Here is an 18870-nt window from a genome sequence, read left to right on the forward strand (position 1 = left end):
AAAATGAAAAAACCAAAGTATGCAAAACACCCTCTATAAGTCCCTCCTCTGCACACAAGGCATTGGGATCCTAATATTGGCAGAGAGATATCTTGCATGAGGCCAAGAAATTATCTAAACCACCGGAAAGCGATCTAAGGTGAAAACCCTTGGTGCAATGCATACCGAGCCATCTCTATCTAATCCCAATCATCAACATAAAATATGTCGATGCGTGCATGGATGCGCATATGCTGCTTTTGACCATGAGAACACGAGCGAATTAGGCAAGGTTTGAAAGGATTCATCTGTCCAAGCATAATTGGAATAGGAAGGCATCCCAAGCTGCTCTCTCCAATGAGTAAATGCCACCTTCTCTTCCTCTCTTTTTATTTGAAGGCAACTCCACCATGTTAAAGTCCCCTCCAATAATCCATGAGTCTGCAATGGGGGGCCTAAGAGACAAGTTCCTTCTATAAAAGAACACAATCCCCTCTGTGTTGGAACCATATAGGTTGAGGAACCACCCTTACATCCATTGTGCTCTAGAGGGTGTAATGATACCATGTCCAATCACAAGGGGAAGAAAGGAATCTGAGATTGAAATGCATGTTCCTCCCCTAGTGCCCAAAGCAAGACACCAAAAGGTATAACTAAACAATAGTTTACCCAACTTGAGTAATCTCTGGCATCCGATTTCTGTTCCTGAATAAAATGAATGTGCATGGATCCCCAATAACACATGGATGAAGTAATTACAAATCAGCTGCCTACGGTGACACAACCCATGCCTTGGATATTCCAGTTAACAATCCTCATGGGCAGGACAAAGTAGGATGGAAAACCTTACCCGACTAGGAAGCGGAAACGACCCCTTCGTGTGTGGCAAATCTCCTAGACAAGTGGAGAGAAGGGAAATCCACGGAGAAAGAACACCATTCCTATAAAAAATGACGGCATGTCGAAAGGAAAACCAATAGCCGCATCACCAAAGGTACTCGACACAAACTCTCTCTCTCCGAAAGTAGATAGTGGAGAGAAAGAGTTCCTCTAGATCCAACCATGGTGCCAGAGTGAGTAAGATTCCAGCCTGCAAAAGAGCTAAAAAGACATAAGCCACATCCTTCCCTTGATCAATGATGGGAGACTAAAGAACTAAGGTGGAAGGGGGCTGCTCAAACGGAAGACCAGCACCTGGAATAGGATCTCCCCTGAGGCTAGGTTTGAGGCATCACTAGCTATGACCTGAATAGGACGAGGGCATCACTACTACAACTTGAATATCACTAGCCCAACCAGGGTGGGTCCAAGGCAAGAGAAGATCCCTCCTGATTGAAGGTAGTGGAGTAGCAACTCTAACCGCAACCCAGGGGGGCTGCTCAAACAGAAGACCAGCACCTAGAATAGGATCTCCCCTGAGGCTAGGTATGAGGCATCAATAGCTGTGACCTGAATAGGACGAGGGCATCACTACCAGAACTTGAATATCACTAGCCCAACCAGGGTGGGTCCAAGGCAAGAGAAGATCCCTCCTGATTGAAGGTAGTGGAGTAGCAACTCTAACCGCAACCCAACGGGAGGTCGCAAGTGCTGGACGTGCAGGTAATATTGGAAGAACGAGATGCACTGCTAGTGCTGGACATACAAGTGTGCCGCTGCTGTGAGGAAATTGTCTTTCCTGATTTATTATCTGGCATCAGATGCTTTAGAAGCTTTGGGCAAGCAAAATATAGTCATCACTGACTGACGTATATCAACATCATAAAACAATTTATCTTGGTCATTCAACCAGGCACGAGTGTTACTATATTGTTGAATTTATGTCCAATCTTTCTAGGATTTCAAAAAAATCTGAAGCTGAGGATGAATAAATGTTGCTTGCCTGCAAATATGCCGAAAGTTTGCGCACATAGCCCTTCAAAGCTGGCCTACTTGTAAAATAACCTGTCCAATACCCATTTGCAGAATCTGCATACCTGAAGCACTTCCAATTCGTTAAGAGTATCCTACCATAATGCAAAAGTAATAAAGAGTATCTTTCTGAGATACAATTTCCCAAATAGCTACCCGCACTGTTTCCTGCCGATTGAATAAGAGGACTTCAAAGATTCTCTCCATACTTTCTTTTGCATGAATGGAAACACTGTAACATTTCCCTTATCTTCTGAATTAGAGCAGAATATTCCCTTCCACGAAGGAAATAACAATAATACACGAAGGTGCTAAGATACTTACGGGAAAAAATCCTCCAACTTAAGTGGCCATGTTTCGTTGGCTGCATTTTTCATATCCACATACATGGATGGAGTTGAATAGAAAGCATTAACCCTTCCATCCTAGACATCCAAAAACCCCAGTTTAGAACTTTTGAAGTTGCAGGAAGAAAATACAACAGCAGACTGTACAGTACTCCCTCGAAGGAAGGAAAAAATATTTGATATTACAACTGTGTAAGATAAGCAGGGCAAATTTTTAATGAGATGCTGTTAGGGAGGGGGGGGGGGATGAGGTACTCCACATTGGATCCAAAGAAAGAACAAACATGCACATTGCATAAACAAGAGGTTGCCACACAACCATTATTTTTAACAAAGAGTCTAAAAGCAGAAGCATTTCAAAACACATGCATGCACCTAGTCCTTCAAATATTCATAAATCCAAGCTTTGTATGGTTTTAGAGTAGAGGAAGTTGGAACATAGAGAGAACAAAACAGTTGTGGAGAGAACAAGAATCTAAAGTGCTTTTATGAATGTCAAAAGGCTATGATGTACAACAACAAATCGAGGTTATTTAAACCCTAAGGATGAAGAACCATCCTAATTCATGTAAAAAGTGCCCCTAGGGTGTTCAACACTACCATACTCAATATCCAACAACTCCTCCCTGCAGTGGTAGCGCAACATGTACAGGCAAGTAGATCAGTCAACACAAGGAATCACGTCTAAATCTTTGTGGAGTGTCTCTCCTACATGTAATTGTTTTGTTTTGTTTTGAGTGCTGGTTTTTCCTGTGTGAGGCACTAACACCACCAAACAACTCATGGAGAACTCTTTCCCCCCACCTTATGTATTCGGCGCCACCTCAAGTGTGGACTCAGAGAGCGCAGAAGAAGCCAGGACCCTAACGGACCCAAGCATGCGGGACTTGCCCCCGGGCCCCAGGCCTTCAGCTCACCACACTAAAACTCCATAACCTACGGGTGCTCGATGCAAACAAGAGCTTCCATACCCATACTAGGCATCGGCTCAACCCAAGAGCTGCCATACCCATACTAAGCCATACCCGTGTAATCTGTCTCTAACATAAGATAGTTCATCCAATGTGTTTTGTGAGCATGAAGCACAGGATTCCGTCCTACTGCAATAGAAATTTCCCTGATCAAGGATAGGAGTGGATAATCAAAATCACTGAATGCATAAAACTGAAAGTCACCCCACCCCCCTTAGGTGCCCAGCAACTATCTAAAAATGCACTCAAGTGTATACCAGTGCATGATCTTAGGGCTGTGCGGGTATCTGCCCACATGTGACACCCCAAACTGAATGTCAAGGCATGTGTTGCATAGGTAAATGAGGCAGCCAACAGCCTAGCTGTATCGAGTGGCATCAAAAGATCCACTACCCATACATCGACAGCTTGAGACCAACTTAAACCAGAGTTGAAATTGGCTTACAATTCTGCATTCTGAACCTCTGTAGCAACTCCTTATATATACTTGGACTATTTCATGACAATTTCTAACTGGATAAAATTAATTCCCATGTATCTGGTCATCTGTGACACCGCAAACTGAATGTCAAGACAAGTGTTACATAGGCAACCAAGAGCCTAGTTGCATCAAGTGGCATCAAAAGTATCAAACGGAGTTGAAATTGGCTTACAATTCTGTATTATGAACCTTTGTAGAAACCCTTGTATATACTTGGACTATTTCAAGACAATGCCCTCTTTTGAACTGCATAAACTGAATTCCCATGTAATAATGCAACGTTGAAGGGAACCACGACTTTCTTGGATGATGATCTCACAGTCCTACAACAAGAACATCGGAGGGAGAGGATGGTACATGTGATGGCAGCAAGCCAAGAATAGAAGTGTGCTGCCTATAGAGATGGCAAAGTGGTTATCTAAGAGAGAGCTGAAAGGGTAGAAAAGGAAGAAGCGGAAGTGGACAGCAGATGACGTCTCAGGCCCATGAGATGAGAGCACAAAACAGATTGAATATGGCAGTGTGGAACGTTAATGGTACCCTTTGGTCTAACCCCGCGGATTTCTCAGAGACCTACACCAACATAGATGCGGTTTTCTACACTGAGAGATAGGAGATCCCAGATAGGGGACTACACACAATGATAGGACACTGAGAGTCTGCTCATAGGAAGGAGATGAGGAGAGAGTGGGATACGAGGTTCTGGCAGTCCTCTTTAGATCATATCTGAGACCACTTATATTTGTGATGCAAGAGGAGCATGCACACCACATGTGGGTACGAGTTCATTAGCCTGACACACGACCAATTTTCATTGTAGTACACATCATCATATGTCATGGGGACGTGAAAAGTGATGTAAAGTATCTTCGTAACTCAACCTACACTTAACCCGAGGTTAACCATGGTTAAGTGTTGTAATAGTTTGGCCGTGAGGGACTGGCTAGAGGAAGTGCACACTTTCTAGAAGTTCCTAGGGGCAAATTCTAGGTGCACCACTAGGTCCTAAGGGCAAGGCAAAGGCTCTAAAAGAGGGGTCTAAAAGTTGGGCCCAAGGACAACCAACGTTGTCCTTGGTATGGGGGTTAGGACTTTAATGAAAGGACAAATGACAAGAAGGAGGTGCCATTTGTCATGCATGTGTATGTGTGCCCTTCCCCCACCTTCCATCTCTCTCCCCTCACTCTCCTAGAGGTGCTGGACGTTTTCAGTTGTTCTTGTGCAATTTTTGAGCTGTTTTAGCTGTTTCAAGCCTGTTTTCAGCCGTTTCAAGCTTGTTTCAGCTGTTCCAAGGCTAGTACGCACTTCTAGGAAGTGATAGAAGTCATTTTTCACCTTTCTGAAAATTTCTGTAGGGACTGTACTTATGTCCGTACCGTTGTACGAAATCCGTACGACTGCCTCCAGCGAGTGCCCGAGGTTGTCTTTTTCTGTTCTGGACCTTTCTGCACGTGTTTCTCGCTGCGTGGTGGCTTCTGGACCAGTGCAGGCTGCAGGAGGAACTTACCTTGCTGCTTTTGACATGCTCTCTTAGGAGGACTCAGGCACAGATCCCGAGGCACTTATTTCGGGGCAGATCTGTGGACCATCTTTCCTCTACAGCTCTTTCTTGTTCACCCTCCGCTCTCTACCTTCATTTCTCTCTTATCCTGATTGCTCGAAGACACCTGCACCCCGCGGGGAGCCTAGACAAAGGATAGGTGCGAGGAAGGAGCTCGCCCCTCTACCACAGACAGCAGGAATTGGTTCCAGGTTCTGTTTTTCCTTGTTCTTTCTTGCGTTGCAGCTTTTTGCAATGCATGCGCGTTGTTTGCAGTCCTTTCAGGACTCCTACAAGTTCTAGCAAGCACCCAGAGGCAAGGGTGATCCTGTGGTAGGCCTAAGGACAGTGTCATGTGCACGGATTGGTATCTGACGTGTACTGGGTACACAAGACTAGCTCAGGTAGCCTGGGGAGGCTTAGAGCTAGGCAGGCTTGATTCTCGAGTTGAGTGGCAAGGGTACGAACCAGTTAGAGGTCTTCGCTATTTTTGGTGCTTGGGGCCCGAGTCTATAAAAGGGGCCCAGAGGTTCAGTTCTCAGAGAGCCGATGGGAGCAAGTTTCGTTCCCAGGTGCTAGGTCTGATCTTGGATTGAGTCGCGGACGCGCGCCTACATCTTAGCGTAGCCCAAGGCCCAATAGCAAATCCCAGACTTCACAGCGCCACCTAGTGGTATGGGACACTAGGCTGGTTTGGAGCTGGTTTGGATCTGGTTGGGAGTTCGTGCCAGTAGCTCAGCTCGTGGCTCGGAGGGGACATCTCCTGATTCGGGATCATATCCCGTAGATGTCATGGTTGGGTGGTGAGCAGCCTGCTCAGTTTCTCACGTTGTGTGTGTGTTCTTGTGTTTGCTTGCAGATCAGAGGTTTCAGGAGTGTTGGGACGTGTCAGTTGGTATCAGAGCCAACTCTTGAGGTAGGAACTTCTGTTCCAAGAATTCTGGACGATTTGTTCCTCCAGGTATGCCCTAATTTTGAAATTCGTGTTGCAAGTTTTTGTTTTGGTTCATCAGTTATGGGAAGTGTTCAGACTTCAGGGGTAGGAAGAAGAAAGTGAGGATGAATTCGAGATTGCTGAAGGTTTAGGTAAGAGAGGGTGTGAGGTGTAGCTAGGAGAGAGTGGAGATAATTGGAGGAGAGGCGTGAGAGGGGCTGTTGGGTAGACGAAGGGATGACAGGAACCCTAGGGGATTCTGAGTCTGGTCAAGGCTGCGCAGTAGGTTAGGTGAGGCTGGTAGGTGCGCCAGGCTGGAGCGATTCGGCCAGGCAGGTAGGTGCGCCATGGGTTGGAGCGATTCGGCCAGGCAGGGGGGTGCGCCATAGGCTGGAGCAGGGTGCGGCCAGACTGTTCGGAGAGGCTGTTGTGCGAAAAAGCACCACCCTCCAAGTTGGGAGGGTGGGGCGAGAAAAAGCAGCAACCCTCCAAGGTTAGGAGGGTGTGGATGCTTAAAAAAAGCATCAACCCTCCAAGTTTGGGAGGGTGGCTTTTCTAGAAAGCATAGCTTCCTAGATTAGCTGCACCATCTCCTTTATAGCCTGGCGAGATCCCAAGCTCAGCCACAGCCTATGCTAGAGTGCGCAAGAAGACCTCATCACATCTCTACCAGATTTCGTCACCTAGGAACGGCTACAGCCTGCAGCAGATTTCCGTACAGTACGGCCCGCAGCAGATTTCCGTACAGAGCAGCCTGCAGCGGAACCAGCAGGGGGAGTCTCCGGGTTCACCTACGCGAGCTGATTGACAGCTTAGTACCCCTTCTTCTCGGTGAGCTTCTCTTCTTTCGTCACCTCTTCTTGGGACGGTTTTTTTTCTCTACTCCACTCTCCTTCCAGCTTCGATTGCCCCAGTCACTTCTCTCAGTTTGCTACTCTTTTCAGATCAGATTTCAGACATGGCTGATTCTGTAAATCCTGAGTTTGCCATAGGAGATCAGGGTTTGGACTACCCTGGGGAGGAAGACCAGGGTCTCTACGACGATCTAATTACGAAGAAAGCCTTCAGTGAATTCACCACTGCTCTTGATGGAAAGTTTGAGCAGGTTAATGCGAATCAAACGGGGTTGACGCAGCAACTCCAAGGGATTCAGACTACCCTCACACTTCTGACTAGCACTGTTCAGGCACTCACGCATGTGGATGCCATGGCTTCAGTGTTAGGTCCGAACATCACTCCAGATCCTTTTCTCGGAGATCAGAAGTCTCGAACCAAGGAGGTTGTTGACACTTGGTTGCACAAGTGGCAAGTACACTTCTAGTTCCACCCGTACCCGGATGACAAGAAAATACAGCTTGCAGCCGGCTTCATGTCAGAAAAGGCTTTGTTATGGTAGAAGGAACTCCAACCCAAGCCTGTAACATGGATAGATTTCGAAGGGGTCTTCAGAAAGGAGTTTCTGAAGAAGGAGGACGACTATGATATCGTAGGCAAGCTTAAAGCCCTCGATATGTCCAAGCTGAACTTGACTTTTGAGGTTTATCTTCAAACGTTTCGGGATCTGCAGACCAGAGCCACAAAGATGGATCCAGTGACCTTGTTAGGTTTCTTTGTGGATGGTTTGCCAGATTCGTACGAGTTGCAGATCAAGAACAACAAGTGTACCACGTTGCAAGAGGCCATGAATTATGCGCGTATTTATGATGATACCATGGGCAGTGCAAAGGCAACCACAGTTTTCGACACGAGTGGGAAGAACAAACGGAAGTTCTTCCAGTCTACGACTGGTACCGGGGAGACGAAGTCTATAGACAACGCGTCTAAGAAACACTTGACTCAGGCGAAGAATGGTCGTGCCCGTTTCCTTTGTACCTTGAAGCTTAAGAAGGAAGGACGTTGCTTCTTCTGCGAGGAGCGGGGCCACACTAAGAATGAGTGTCCAAAGCGCAAGAATCAAAAGCAAGCGCTGGGACCGAAGCTCCAGGCGGGTCCGGGTACCAAAGCCAAGGGAGCGAACCAAGTTTCGATGACAGGTATTTCTGTAAATGTCATTACCTGCCCACTTTCTTCTAATTGCACTTTTAATACTTCGTTATTTGGTTCCCATGATCTTTTCCGAGTTTATGGAGAAGTTAGGGACCAGAGAGTTCACATTCTCTTTGACCCGGGCAGCTCTCACAACTTTGTTAATTACAAATTTGTGCAGAAGATGGGGGCTGTCCACGATACCTAGCGATCACACCTATGAGGTGCAGCTTCCAACTGGGAACTGGGAAGCAGTTTTGGGATCGCAAGATTGAAGCGCTTCCTATCCGGATTCAAGAATACACAGGGGCCCTTACGTGCTATGTTATGCACTTGGAGCATGTGGACTTGTTAATCGGAATAGAGTGGTTTAAAACCCACGATATTCGGATTGGAGGGAAGGAACATACCCTTTCTCTTGTGGATAAGGACACCCAATTTTGTATTCAGTGTGATAATATTCCCTCTTCTCACGGACCTATTGTCTCTACGATGCAGCTTTGGAATATATTAAACACTTCTCATTATGATGTCTATCAGTGTGTTTTGATTCCACGTTCTTCATTTGTTGTCTCTGTAAATAACAAGAATGATTTAAGTGTGTTTGAACACCGTGAATTGAGAATGTTGTTAGATGGTTTCAAGGATGTATTCCCTGCTCAACTGCCGGAAGGTTTACCTCCAGAACGGGCAGTAGATCATCGCATAGACTTAGTACCTGGGGCTCAACCTATTAGTGTACCACCTTATAGGATGAGCCAGCTTGAGGAGGATGAGCTAGCTTCACAGCTACAGGATTACCTGAATATAGGCTATATTCGCCTAAGTAAATCACCTCGGGGAGCACCTGTCCTCTTAAGGAAGAAGAAAGATTCTACATGGAGAATGTGTATAGATTATAAACGATTGAATAAAATGACAATTAAGAATCAATACCCTCTACCTCGTTCCAATGATCTGATAGACCATTTGGCCAGAGCGAAGTATTTCACTAAGATTGATTTGCGTACGGGTTATTACCAAATCCGTATCTATGCTAAACACATAGATAGAACCGCATTCCGAACTAGGTATGGCCACTACGAGTTTCTTGTATTACCTTTTGGTTTGACCAATGCTCCTGCCACCTTCCAGCAAATGATGAACGATTTGTTCCGAGATTTTCTGGGCAAATTCGTTGTAGTGTTCTTAGATGACATCTTGGTATATAGCCGAACGCTTGAGGATCACATAGGACACCTCCGGATTGTCTTAGTTATTCTAAGACAGCATAAGCTCTATGCCAAGAGTAAATGTGACTTCTTTATGAAGGAGATCATTTACTTAAAACACAAGATTTCTTCTGCAGGTATTAGCATTGATCTGGATTGTATCCAGAAGGTTTTAGAATGGCCAATCCCTCAAACTGTGAAACAACTTCGTTCTTTCCTAGGATTTACGGTATTTCTACGAAAGTCTGTGCGTGATTATTCACATATCACGACACCCCTGACAAACATATTGAAAGGTCGTGGACGCAGGTCTACCCAGCTGATCTCTTGGAATGATGCATTGAACAAGGCTTTTGAAACCTTGAAGTTTTCTATCAAGGAAGCACCCGTTCTTGCATTACCCGATCCTACCCGGCCTTATGTTTTAGAGGCCGATGCGAGTGATTTTGCGATTCGGGCAGCTCTATTCCAAGCGGGTAGACCTGTAGCTTTCGAGAGTAAGAAGCTAGACGACACCCAATATCGTTGGCCCACACTAGAAAAGGAACTCTATGCTGTCGTGTATGCCCTTAAGGTTTGGAGACACTACTTGTATGGTTCGAAGTTTCTTGTATCGACTGATCATCAGTCAATTAAGTATGTGTGTGATGGGTCTGAATTGAGGGGACGGAAAGCTAGATGGGCAGAATTAATGCAAGATTTTGATTTTGAAATATGTTATCGAAAGGGTTCGTTGAATAGTGTGGCGGATGCCTTAAGTCGAGTCAAATTTGTAAATGCTATGTCATTTACGGAGTATCCTCAGACCTATTTCAATCCTTGAGAGGGCTTTACGCAACTGATAGTCATTTCAGTTCTTATTGGCAGAGAGTCCAGGATGGGAGCTCCATGGTTGACCAGGACTCAGGGATTGTGCCACCTACGGTATAGGCGGCGGGAGGTCAGTGGATGATTAGGAACGGCTTGCTGTTCCGGAATGGAAAGATTTGTGTGTCAGATGTTCTGGAACTTAGATCCAAGATTCTCTGGGAGTGTCATGATGCTCCTAGTGCTGGACATCCGGGTATACATCGGACTCTGTCTCTTGTGAAGCATACCTTTTATTGGCCTAAGATGCGTGCATTTATTGAGAACTATGTAGTAGGTTGCCAGGTTTGTCAGGTTACTAAGGCAGAACGCCTTAGAAGCGCGGGTTTATTACAGCCATTACAGATTCCACGTAATAAATGGGAAAGTATTTCCATGGATTTTATTACTGATTTGCCTCGAACGCGCAAGGGTCATGACTCCATTTGGGTCATAGTCGACCGTCTGACAAAAATGGCTAGATTCTTACCTACTAGAACAACTATTTCAGCTGTTCAGCTGGCTCACGAGTTTGTGGACCACTTGTTTAAGATGTATGGTTTACCCTCTGACATAGTCAGTGACAGGGACTCAAAGTTTACAAGTAACTTTTGGACACTTGTTTTTGAGAAGTTAGAAACTACTCTAAGTATGAGTTCCTCAGATCATGCACAATCCGATGGCAGTACAGAGAAGGTCAACCAATTGGTTGAAGACATGCTTCGGGCATATGTATCTAAGAGACAGTCTTCATGGGAAGATTATCTACCTATGATAGAATTTGCTTATAACAGTGCAAAGCATTCGAGTACTGGTTACAGTCCTTTTATGCTTATGTACGGGTTTCAACCTAAGTCACCAGCTATGGTTGGGTTTAAAGGGATTCAAAATGATGCTGCAAAGAACTTCTTGCAAGACATGCAGGAAATGTTGCAGTTTGCCAAGGAGTCTATTAGAAGTCCCCAAGATCGGGACAGATTTTATGCTAATAGACATTGTTCACCTAGAGAGTTCTCTGAAGGAACGATGGTATATTTGCGAATTCCCAAGGAATCCAAGAGCCTAAGTACTGGTTTGGTTCCGAAATTATCCCCCAGATACTGTGGTCCGTTCAAGGTCATTAAAAGAATTGGACCAGTTGCATATCGACTAGAATTGCCTCCTGATGTTAAAGTACATCCAGTATTTCATGTCAATAGACTGAAACAAGTCTTGGGTGCGGATGATCAACTTGTTTCTCCTCAAAAGATAATAGAAGTTACAGATTTGACTTTTATTCCACACGAACTTGAGTGTATTCTTGAATTTCGTGACAGACAGATTCGTAATCGATCTATCACGGAATACAAGATCAAGTGGAAGAATCGTGTTGAGGAGGATGCAACATGGGAGACATTACAAAACCTCCAAAGAACATTTCTGGGTTTCTTAGCGAACTCAGGAGTGAGTTCTTAGAGGAGGGGAAGTATGTCATGTGCATGGATTGGTATCTGACGTGTACTGGGTACACAAGACTAGCTCAGGTAGCCTGGGGAGGCTTAGAGCTAGGCAGGCTTGATTCTCGGGTTGAGTGGCAAGGGTACGAACCAGTTAGAGGTCTTCGCTATTTTTGGCGCTTAGGGCCCGAGTCTATAAAAGGGGCCCAGAGGTTCAGTTCTCAGAGAGCCGATGGGAGCAGGTTTCGTTCCCAGGTGCTAGGTGTGATCCTGGATTGAGTCGCGGACGCGCGCCTGCATCTTAGCGTAGCCCAAGGCCCAGTAGCAGATCCCAGGCTTCACAGTGCCACCTGGTGGTATGAGACACCAGGCTGGTTTGGATCTGGTTGGGAGTTCATGCCAATAGCTCAGCTTGTGGCTCAGAGGGGACATCTCTTGATTCGGGATCATATCCCGTAGATGTCATGGTTGGGTGGTGAGCAGCCTGCTCAGTTTCTCACGTTGTGTGTGTGTTCTTGTGTTTGCTTGCAGATCAGAGGTTTCAGGAGTGTTGGGACGTGTCAGACAGTGTGGATGCATGTGATAGCCTTGAGGCTGCCTTGAGCTCAGTTTGCCAGTGGTTTGGATCCCTGAACGCCTCTCAGTTAGGTCAAATCAGAAGTGAATGCCTAAGTATGCCTTGCCAGTGGGAATTCTAGTGGTGCACTTGGATTAGATGCCTTGAAGGATTTGTAGAGAGGAACAGTGCAGTGTTGAACCCCTGTTGTAAAGCATGTCCATTCATAAGCATTAAATAAATATCGTAAGGGGCGCCAAGGCATTTGGGGCCAATGGGTGCAATGTGTACTATTTTTATTGGCACGGCATTCTAGCCTCACCTTTGCTATTTGTTGAAGTTCATTTCTAAGTTATGCTAAGAGATTGAAAAGACTGAAGCTTGCATTGTGGCTATTTATGAAGTTTATGACTGAGTAGAAGACGATCACTGCACTTTTAGTTATTGCTTGATTGCTGGATCATAGAGCCTGAAGCCTTTACTTTCTATACTATATCCAATAAAAATGCATTTGATGCTTTTGTCATCAAGCTTTAATCTAAGCTGAGATGGAATCAAATCATAAACAACTGAGCCAAACATTCTGAAATGATGAACCTTTGGCTTTGAGCCATAAAAACCTTTCAAAAAGTGTCACATTGACCAATGCTTTTGTAGGGCATCTATTCTGTATGTATGTAGCTGTAGTAATGGCCTCCCCAAAATGCCTTTGACACTTTCTTGCATTTCAGATATTTCCATAAGTGTCCTATTCTCTCTGAAATAGGATTGTGTTGCAGTGTGTATGACATGGTCTTGTGATGCTCGATCCCATTTTCCTTCAAATACCCTTCAAATGCATTTGATGTATACTCTCCCCGATTGTTTAAAACCATACCTATCAGCCCAAGAATGAGGGGAATGCAAGTACAAATCAAGGTCCTAAGGTGAAGAAGGACAGATGTAATTATTGTAAACAGCCAGGTCATTATATTGTAGAGTGTTAGAAAAGGATTGCCAATGAGAATAAAAGGCAATGCACAAGCAGTAATTTTGTTGCAGCAGCTGATGCTCCAGCACACGCACACTTTGCACAAGAGGACAAAGATTTTGTGTTTGCTGCAATTCAAAACAGCTTTGATGCCAGGGGGGGATTCTAGTGCACATGCTCAGTCTATTGATGCTTCTTTTACTACCATTAAAAAATGGTATTTGGATAGTGGTGCTCCTAAGCACATGTGCAGCTGGTACGGAAATGTACCGACCAGCAATTGGTACGGAAATCCATACGAAATGCACAGCAGGTGGACTCAAAGAGCCCACGAAAGTGCTCTGAAGTCCACGAGTAGGGTGAGGTGACAGGAGCAACACCTGAGGATACCTGTGAACTTGCTTTGTACGGCGACTCAAAGAGCCCACGAAAGTGCTCTGAAGTCCACGAGCAGGGTGAGGTGACAGGAGCAACACACAAGGACACCGGTGAACTTGCTAGGTAACAGAAAGCAAGGCAGGAACAGGGTACTAGTGAGAGAGGCTCTGATACCACATGAAAGAACAAATGGAGAAAGGTAGTGAACACAAGTGAGCAAGAATTGGTAACACAGAAACTCCAATAGAATGCTCAATGAAAATGAAGTACAAGCACTTGGTATGTATAGTACCCAAGTACTACACACCAAAATAGACTCAGTCCTAGTCTATCCTAACTACCATATCATTGTATGTGTCTACAACCCTTTTTCCAGAGATTCGCTAAGCAGTGAGCTAGAAACAGGATGGTCTTCATTCGGTCAGTTTTGCTGATTTTGTTTCCCATGGTCAGCGCCTCATGGACAGCTGACATGTATGGTTGATTTTTCCACGCATTAATAAAAAGTTCCTTCCTCTGTTTTAACAAAAGTTCCTTCCTCTGTTTTAAAAAAGGGTCACAGCAGATGGGTTGCAATTTTGCAACCCTTGTCAGGAGGAGATCTGGAACACAGCAGGGTCACGTTTGTATGCACCTGAAAGGGCTACCTAACTGGCAGATTTTGGGACTGCGATCAGGTTGGCAGACCTGTTGGTTTTGTCAAACACCAGGCCTGTTCGTCCTCGTCTGGTTGGCAGGAATTGGGACAGACCCAGTCGGGTGAACTGGACGACCAGTCCTAGGGCATGATTGCCCTATATAAGTAAGGCTCTTAGAGCACTTTCTGCATCCCACTGAAGCTCTTCTTGAAGGCACGCAGAAGCAGATTGGGACCCTTCCTTCACATACATACCTCAAATTTTTCAGCCCTTCCAGGCTGTATTTTACGCAGCAATCTGTTGGAAGTTTGTGGCTTCATCCTGAAGGAGTTTAGTCACCCTTGTGGTGACTATAATGAAGGAACATGGTGGAGAGGGAGGGGGAGAGAGAGGGCAGGCTAGGGAGAGAAAAGATAATACTCAAATGGAAACATAATGAAAGTGAAAGGAAATGAAAATGAGCGATAGACCAAAATGGAAAGACTCACATTGATAAGCTTGATGTAGACTCCTTAATGTGTGTTGATGTGACACACAAGTACAATTATATATAGGATAGACAAACACTAGAATATCAAAGTGTATATGGGATATCTCCCAATATGACACGTGGCCCTCACACATAAGACTCTACAAGAACTCCTAGTAGAACACACTAAAACACACTCAACTTGACTTCATGTTCTAACACCCCCCCATGAAGGAAAGGTGAGGGACTACTCGAATGGAACTAAGAACAAAACATGACGATGACAGATTACTAATCTGTGCATCCCAAGTAACTCAGAGGCTAAAGTCTGAGCACGTTCAGAGGTTGATCAAAGCACTGTCATGACTTGAGACTCAACATGACTCAGAGCTCATGTCTTAGCATGGCTACATGACCAGCTCACAGGTCTAGGAATACACCAACATCCTGGAACTCGGCCAGGCCTGATAAAGAGACCCTATCAAAGCCAATACATCCCCCTCCTGGCTCCAAAACAAGGTGACATGGAGCCACACCCCATAGATAGCAAAACATCATTTTAGGAGGACTATCCAAGGCTGAGAGCCTTTATTAACTCAAAGAGATTATTGCATTCAATTTTTTGGAGACTACCTAGGGCACAGTACCCATATATATCAAGCTCATGGACATATTTTGGAAGACATATTCATCATCCTCATCTACCTCCCGAGGGAAGGATAGATTTCGGAGATGAGCGGTGAGAACAAAAGTTGGTGTCGGAGTGTCATCTTCTTCTTCTTCACTAGTGGCAGCTGCAACCAAGTTAGCATGCTCGTTGGATTGTTATTTGGCAAGCTTTTGAAAACAACAACCCTCTGTATGACCAAGCTTCTTCCAATACGTACATTTGAAAGGTTTGAATGGCTTCTTATCCTTGGAATATAATGCATGCTCCTCATGGACATCCTTGTGCCTTCGTTCATGATCGAAAAGCATTGCAACCATTTCATCAAAGGACATATCCCGTGCTACATGAAGCGCTGGTATGATATCACGATACTGAGGAATATCGTCAATGTTGGAAACCACTTGATCATCTTCCCCAACAGGGTCCTTCAAAGAAGCAAGTCGGGTGATGAGGGATGCCATATGATTCGAATGAGCATTAAGAGAATCTTCATGCTTCATATGGAGCTTAAAGAATTTATGTCCGAGAAACACTTTGGAATTGATAATTTTGTTGCCAAATAAGTGCTCTAGCTTGTCCCATAATTCATGTGCAATGTCATCAAAATCCAAGTGATGAATAACGTCATCAGACGAACCCAAATCAATGATAAACCTTTGTCATTGACAGTTTCCCACGCTAGAATTTCTTTTCATCAAATTCAAGTTTGTCGTATTTGCCACTAACCACCTTCCACATCTTCCTTCATAAGCAGAAGCCGCAGCTTGGTTTGCCAAGTTGGAAAGTTCTTACCAGAAAACTTTTCAATGAGAATTCCCTCTTTGGAATACTCCATGTCTGCTTCAAATGTTGCAGCAATACGGGCTGAATTGTGAGCTCAGAGCAAAGGCTAGCATAGTATGGGCTGTAGCAGCTGCTCAGCTTGCAGTCAGGGCAGAAAACAGCCAAGAAAAGGCATTAGACCAGCTGGAATAGCGTGTAGACTCCTTGATGTGTGTTGATATGACACACAAGTACAATCATATATAGGATAGACACACACGCTAGAATACCAAAGTGTATATGGGATATCTCCCAATATGACACGTGGCACTCACACATAGGACTCTACTAGAACTTCCAGTAGAACACACTAAACACACTCAACTTGACTTCATGTTCTAACATATAAACTGAGTTTTTTTAAAAGTACCTTTGTTGCTCTATCGCTCTGTTTATTCACAGCTTGTGAGTTCAGATTAACTGTTGAATGTGTGTTGGAAAGAGTTGTTCTTTGTTATCCGCTGCACGAAAATGCATACTTCAGCGCTTCTGAAATTCTGACACCATCCAAGGAGTGTTTACTTGGAGGTTGGCTGTCTGATTGTCAGAGGGGAGGCACACGTTCCACATAGAGGAAGGTATCCCTCGCCATTTGGTGAGTGGGGAGCCAGTTATCCCCTAACTGGTCCAAGATGCCACTCCTCCCTCCAAGTAGCACCCAACGAGATTTCCGAAGGACAGCATTTGGGAGACGATGCTAGCAGCATAGCCTACAACATTTCAGTAGGTGGTTGTAGCCCACGTGCAGGGAGGACATCATACACTTTTGTCATATCATATATACCATGTACAAAAAGTCCTGGGAAGATTACTATGCATCAGGAGTCTTTCTGAAGGGATTCGCCTATAGATACCTTTATTTTATCATTGCCCACTCGTTAAACTGCTGACTAGACTTGGGACATTTTGCAAAAGATGTACTATGCCACAAATCAGGTACCCTAATGCAGAGGCTTCTTGAAGCAAGCAACTTGTATCCATACTCTCGACCCTCTTTCTCTCTCTCAATCTTTTGGTGTCTTTCTAACCTCTATGAGTATCATAATGAGAGGTGTTACAATATCATTTGAGGAGTTAGTGGCTACAGAAGCAGCAGTGGCTCACAAGCTTCTTATGTACATCAAGTGCAAAATGCTGCTCAGTTGCTGTTTCAGAGAGTGCCAAAACCCTACTTTGAAAGACAAAAAGAACGGTTACCTTGCTCACATAAATAACATATTTATCAATCTGCCTGAGCCAGATTATATAAGTTTGTTATCCAAAATCATCTGGGCCCAAACTCAAAGTGCTCTTCAACTTGATAGCCCAACAGTAAGAAGCCTGATACCTTGTTTACGTAGTGCACAAGCTTATCCATCTGCTTGAACCATGTGTTTGCATACTCATATGAGAAATCATCTCCCATGGTCCACATTAAATGATTAGTCCGAAACTGTTGTGCCTGCACAAGGTATAGAATACCCATTAATAGATGGTATGGTGAAAGGATGCGCCGCAATTTGAGATGCAACATGGATATAGAATTGTACAAAGATGCAACCTGCTCCTGTGCATGTTGAACAAAAAGATCAACTCTGTCTTCAACATTGTAATCGAAAAGGGCAGGATCATCCTGTGCAGATCTTTCAATATTTAGATTTCCTTCAGAAAGCTATTTTGCACTGTCCACTTAATAAATTACAAACCTCTCCTTCAAAAGCATTTTGCTATTGTGCATTCTATATAATAAAATTTTGACCTGAACTGGAGGACATTCAGAATCTATGTCAAAACTAAATCCATCTGGAGGTTCATAGTGGTTGGCAAGTACTCCAGCAAAAATCTGCATTTTCATAATTGAAAGATGACATGGAGAAAAATATTAAATAAATTGCAAATCATACATCAAAGAGTGTGATTCATAGATCTCCTTCGCACTATCAAGTTTGTGTCATGCTTTAGACCAGCCAAAAAATTACATATCTATCATGGCAATTTGACCTGTGAAGAAGGACCAAGAGATTTCGAGCCACGCCAAATGACCTCCATAGTGCGATCAATCCTACGCTGTGCTACATCTTGATAATCTGCCCTTGCAAAAAAAACTGCATCCAAGCCCACCTGCAAAGGAAATACACATAATCTGTTAATTTAGTAACATAAAACGAAATTGCTATATTTACCCTAATGCAATTTAAAGAAAGAAAGTTCCAAAAATAACCAAACAGGGTAGAGTCTAGAACAAAATGCACAATTATGTAGCAGCAAATGAACATAGTCATAGGGCCAAGTTCCAACCATCATATGCTATTAAGGCCAAGGAAAATGGAAGAAATCTCGGTGAAAATACATGCTCAAATGGCTACTTGCATGGAATCTGAAGAGAAATTCACAGGACATGAGTAACACCTAAAGACAAAGGACAAACAAAAAGGCAGCATGAGGAGATGAGAGGTGAAACTTTGGCATGAAGGACAATTTATGAGTGCAGACATCATCAAGTAAGCATTTCCACACAATTAATTAATTTTTTTTAAATAATATTTATACTTCTGATATTCTCTTGTTTGCTGTCACGACATCCAGACTCCCTTGTTTGATACTCTCTTGTTTGCTCTTAGGACCTCCGCACTTCCTAATTACTACTTTTTGGAACCATGGTTGCAATGTCATTGCAAATGGTCACTGGTACATTGACTTTTGTCAA

General features: G+C 44.2%; 1 protein-coding gene across 2 annotated transcripts in view; it reads right to left on the reverse strand.

The window, feature by feature from the left end:
• The window catches only part of LOC147893620 (alpha-mannosidase-like), a 245734-nt gene that overhangs the window by 202529 nt on the left and 24335 nt on the right, over window positions 1-18870 (reverse strand). For both annotated transcript variants that reach the window (XM_087385656.1, XM_087385655.1), the window contains exons 5-10: window positions 18165-18284; window positions 17923-18006; window positions 17725-17796; window positions 17512-17625; window positions 2215-2315; window positions 1862-1955 (exon numbers count right to left, since the gene is read on the reverse strand). In XM_087385656.1, the coding sequence (XP_087241782.1) occupies window positions 1862-1955; window positions 2215-2315; window positions 17512-17625; window positions 17725-17796; window positions 17923-18006; window positions 18165-18284 (585 nt within the window). The remainder of the gene's footprint in view (window positions 1-1861; window positions 1956-2214; window positions 2316-17511; window positions 17626-17724; window positions 17797-17922; window positions 18007-18164; window positions 18285-18870) is intronic.

This window comes from Dipteris shenzhenensis, chromosome 15 (genome assembly GCF_047967505.1).
Source record: "Dipteris shenzhenensis isolate YYH24624 ecotype China chromosome 15, Dip_SZ_1.0, whole genome shotgun sequence".
NCBI lineage: Eukaryota > Viridiplantae > Streptophyta > Polypodiopsida > Gleicheniales > Dipteridaceae > Dipteris > Dipteris shenzhenensis.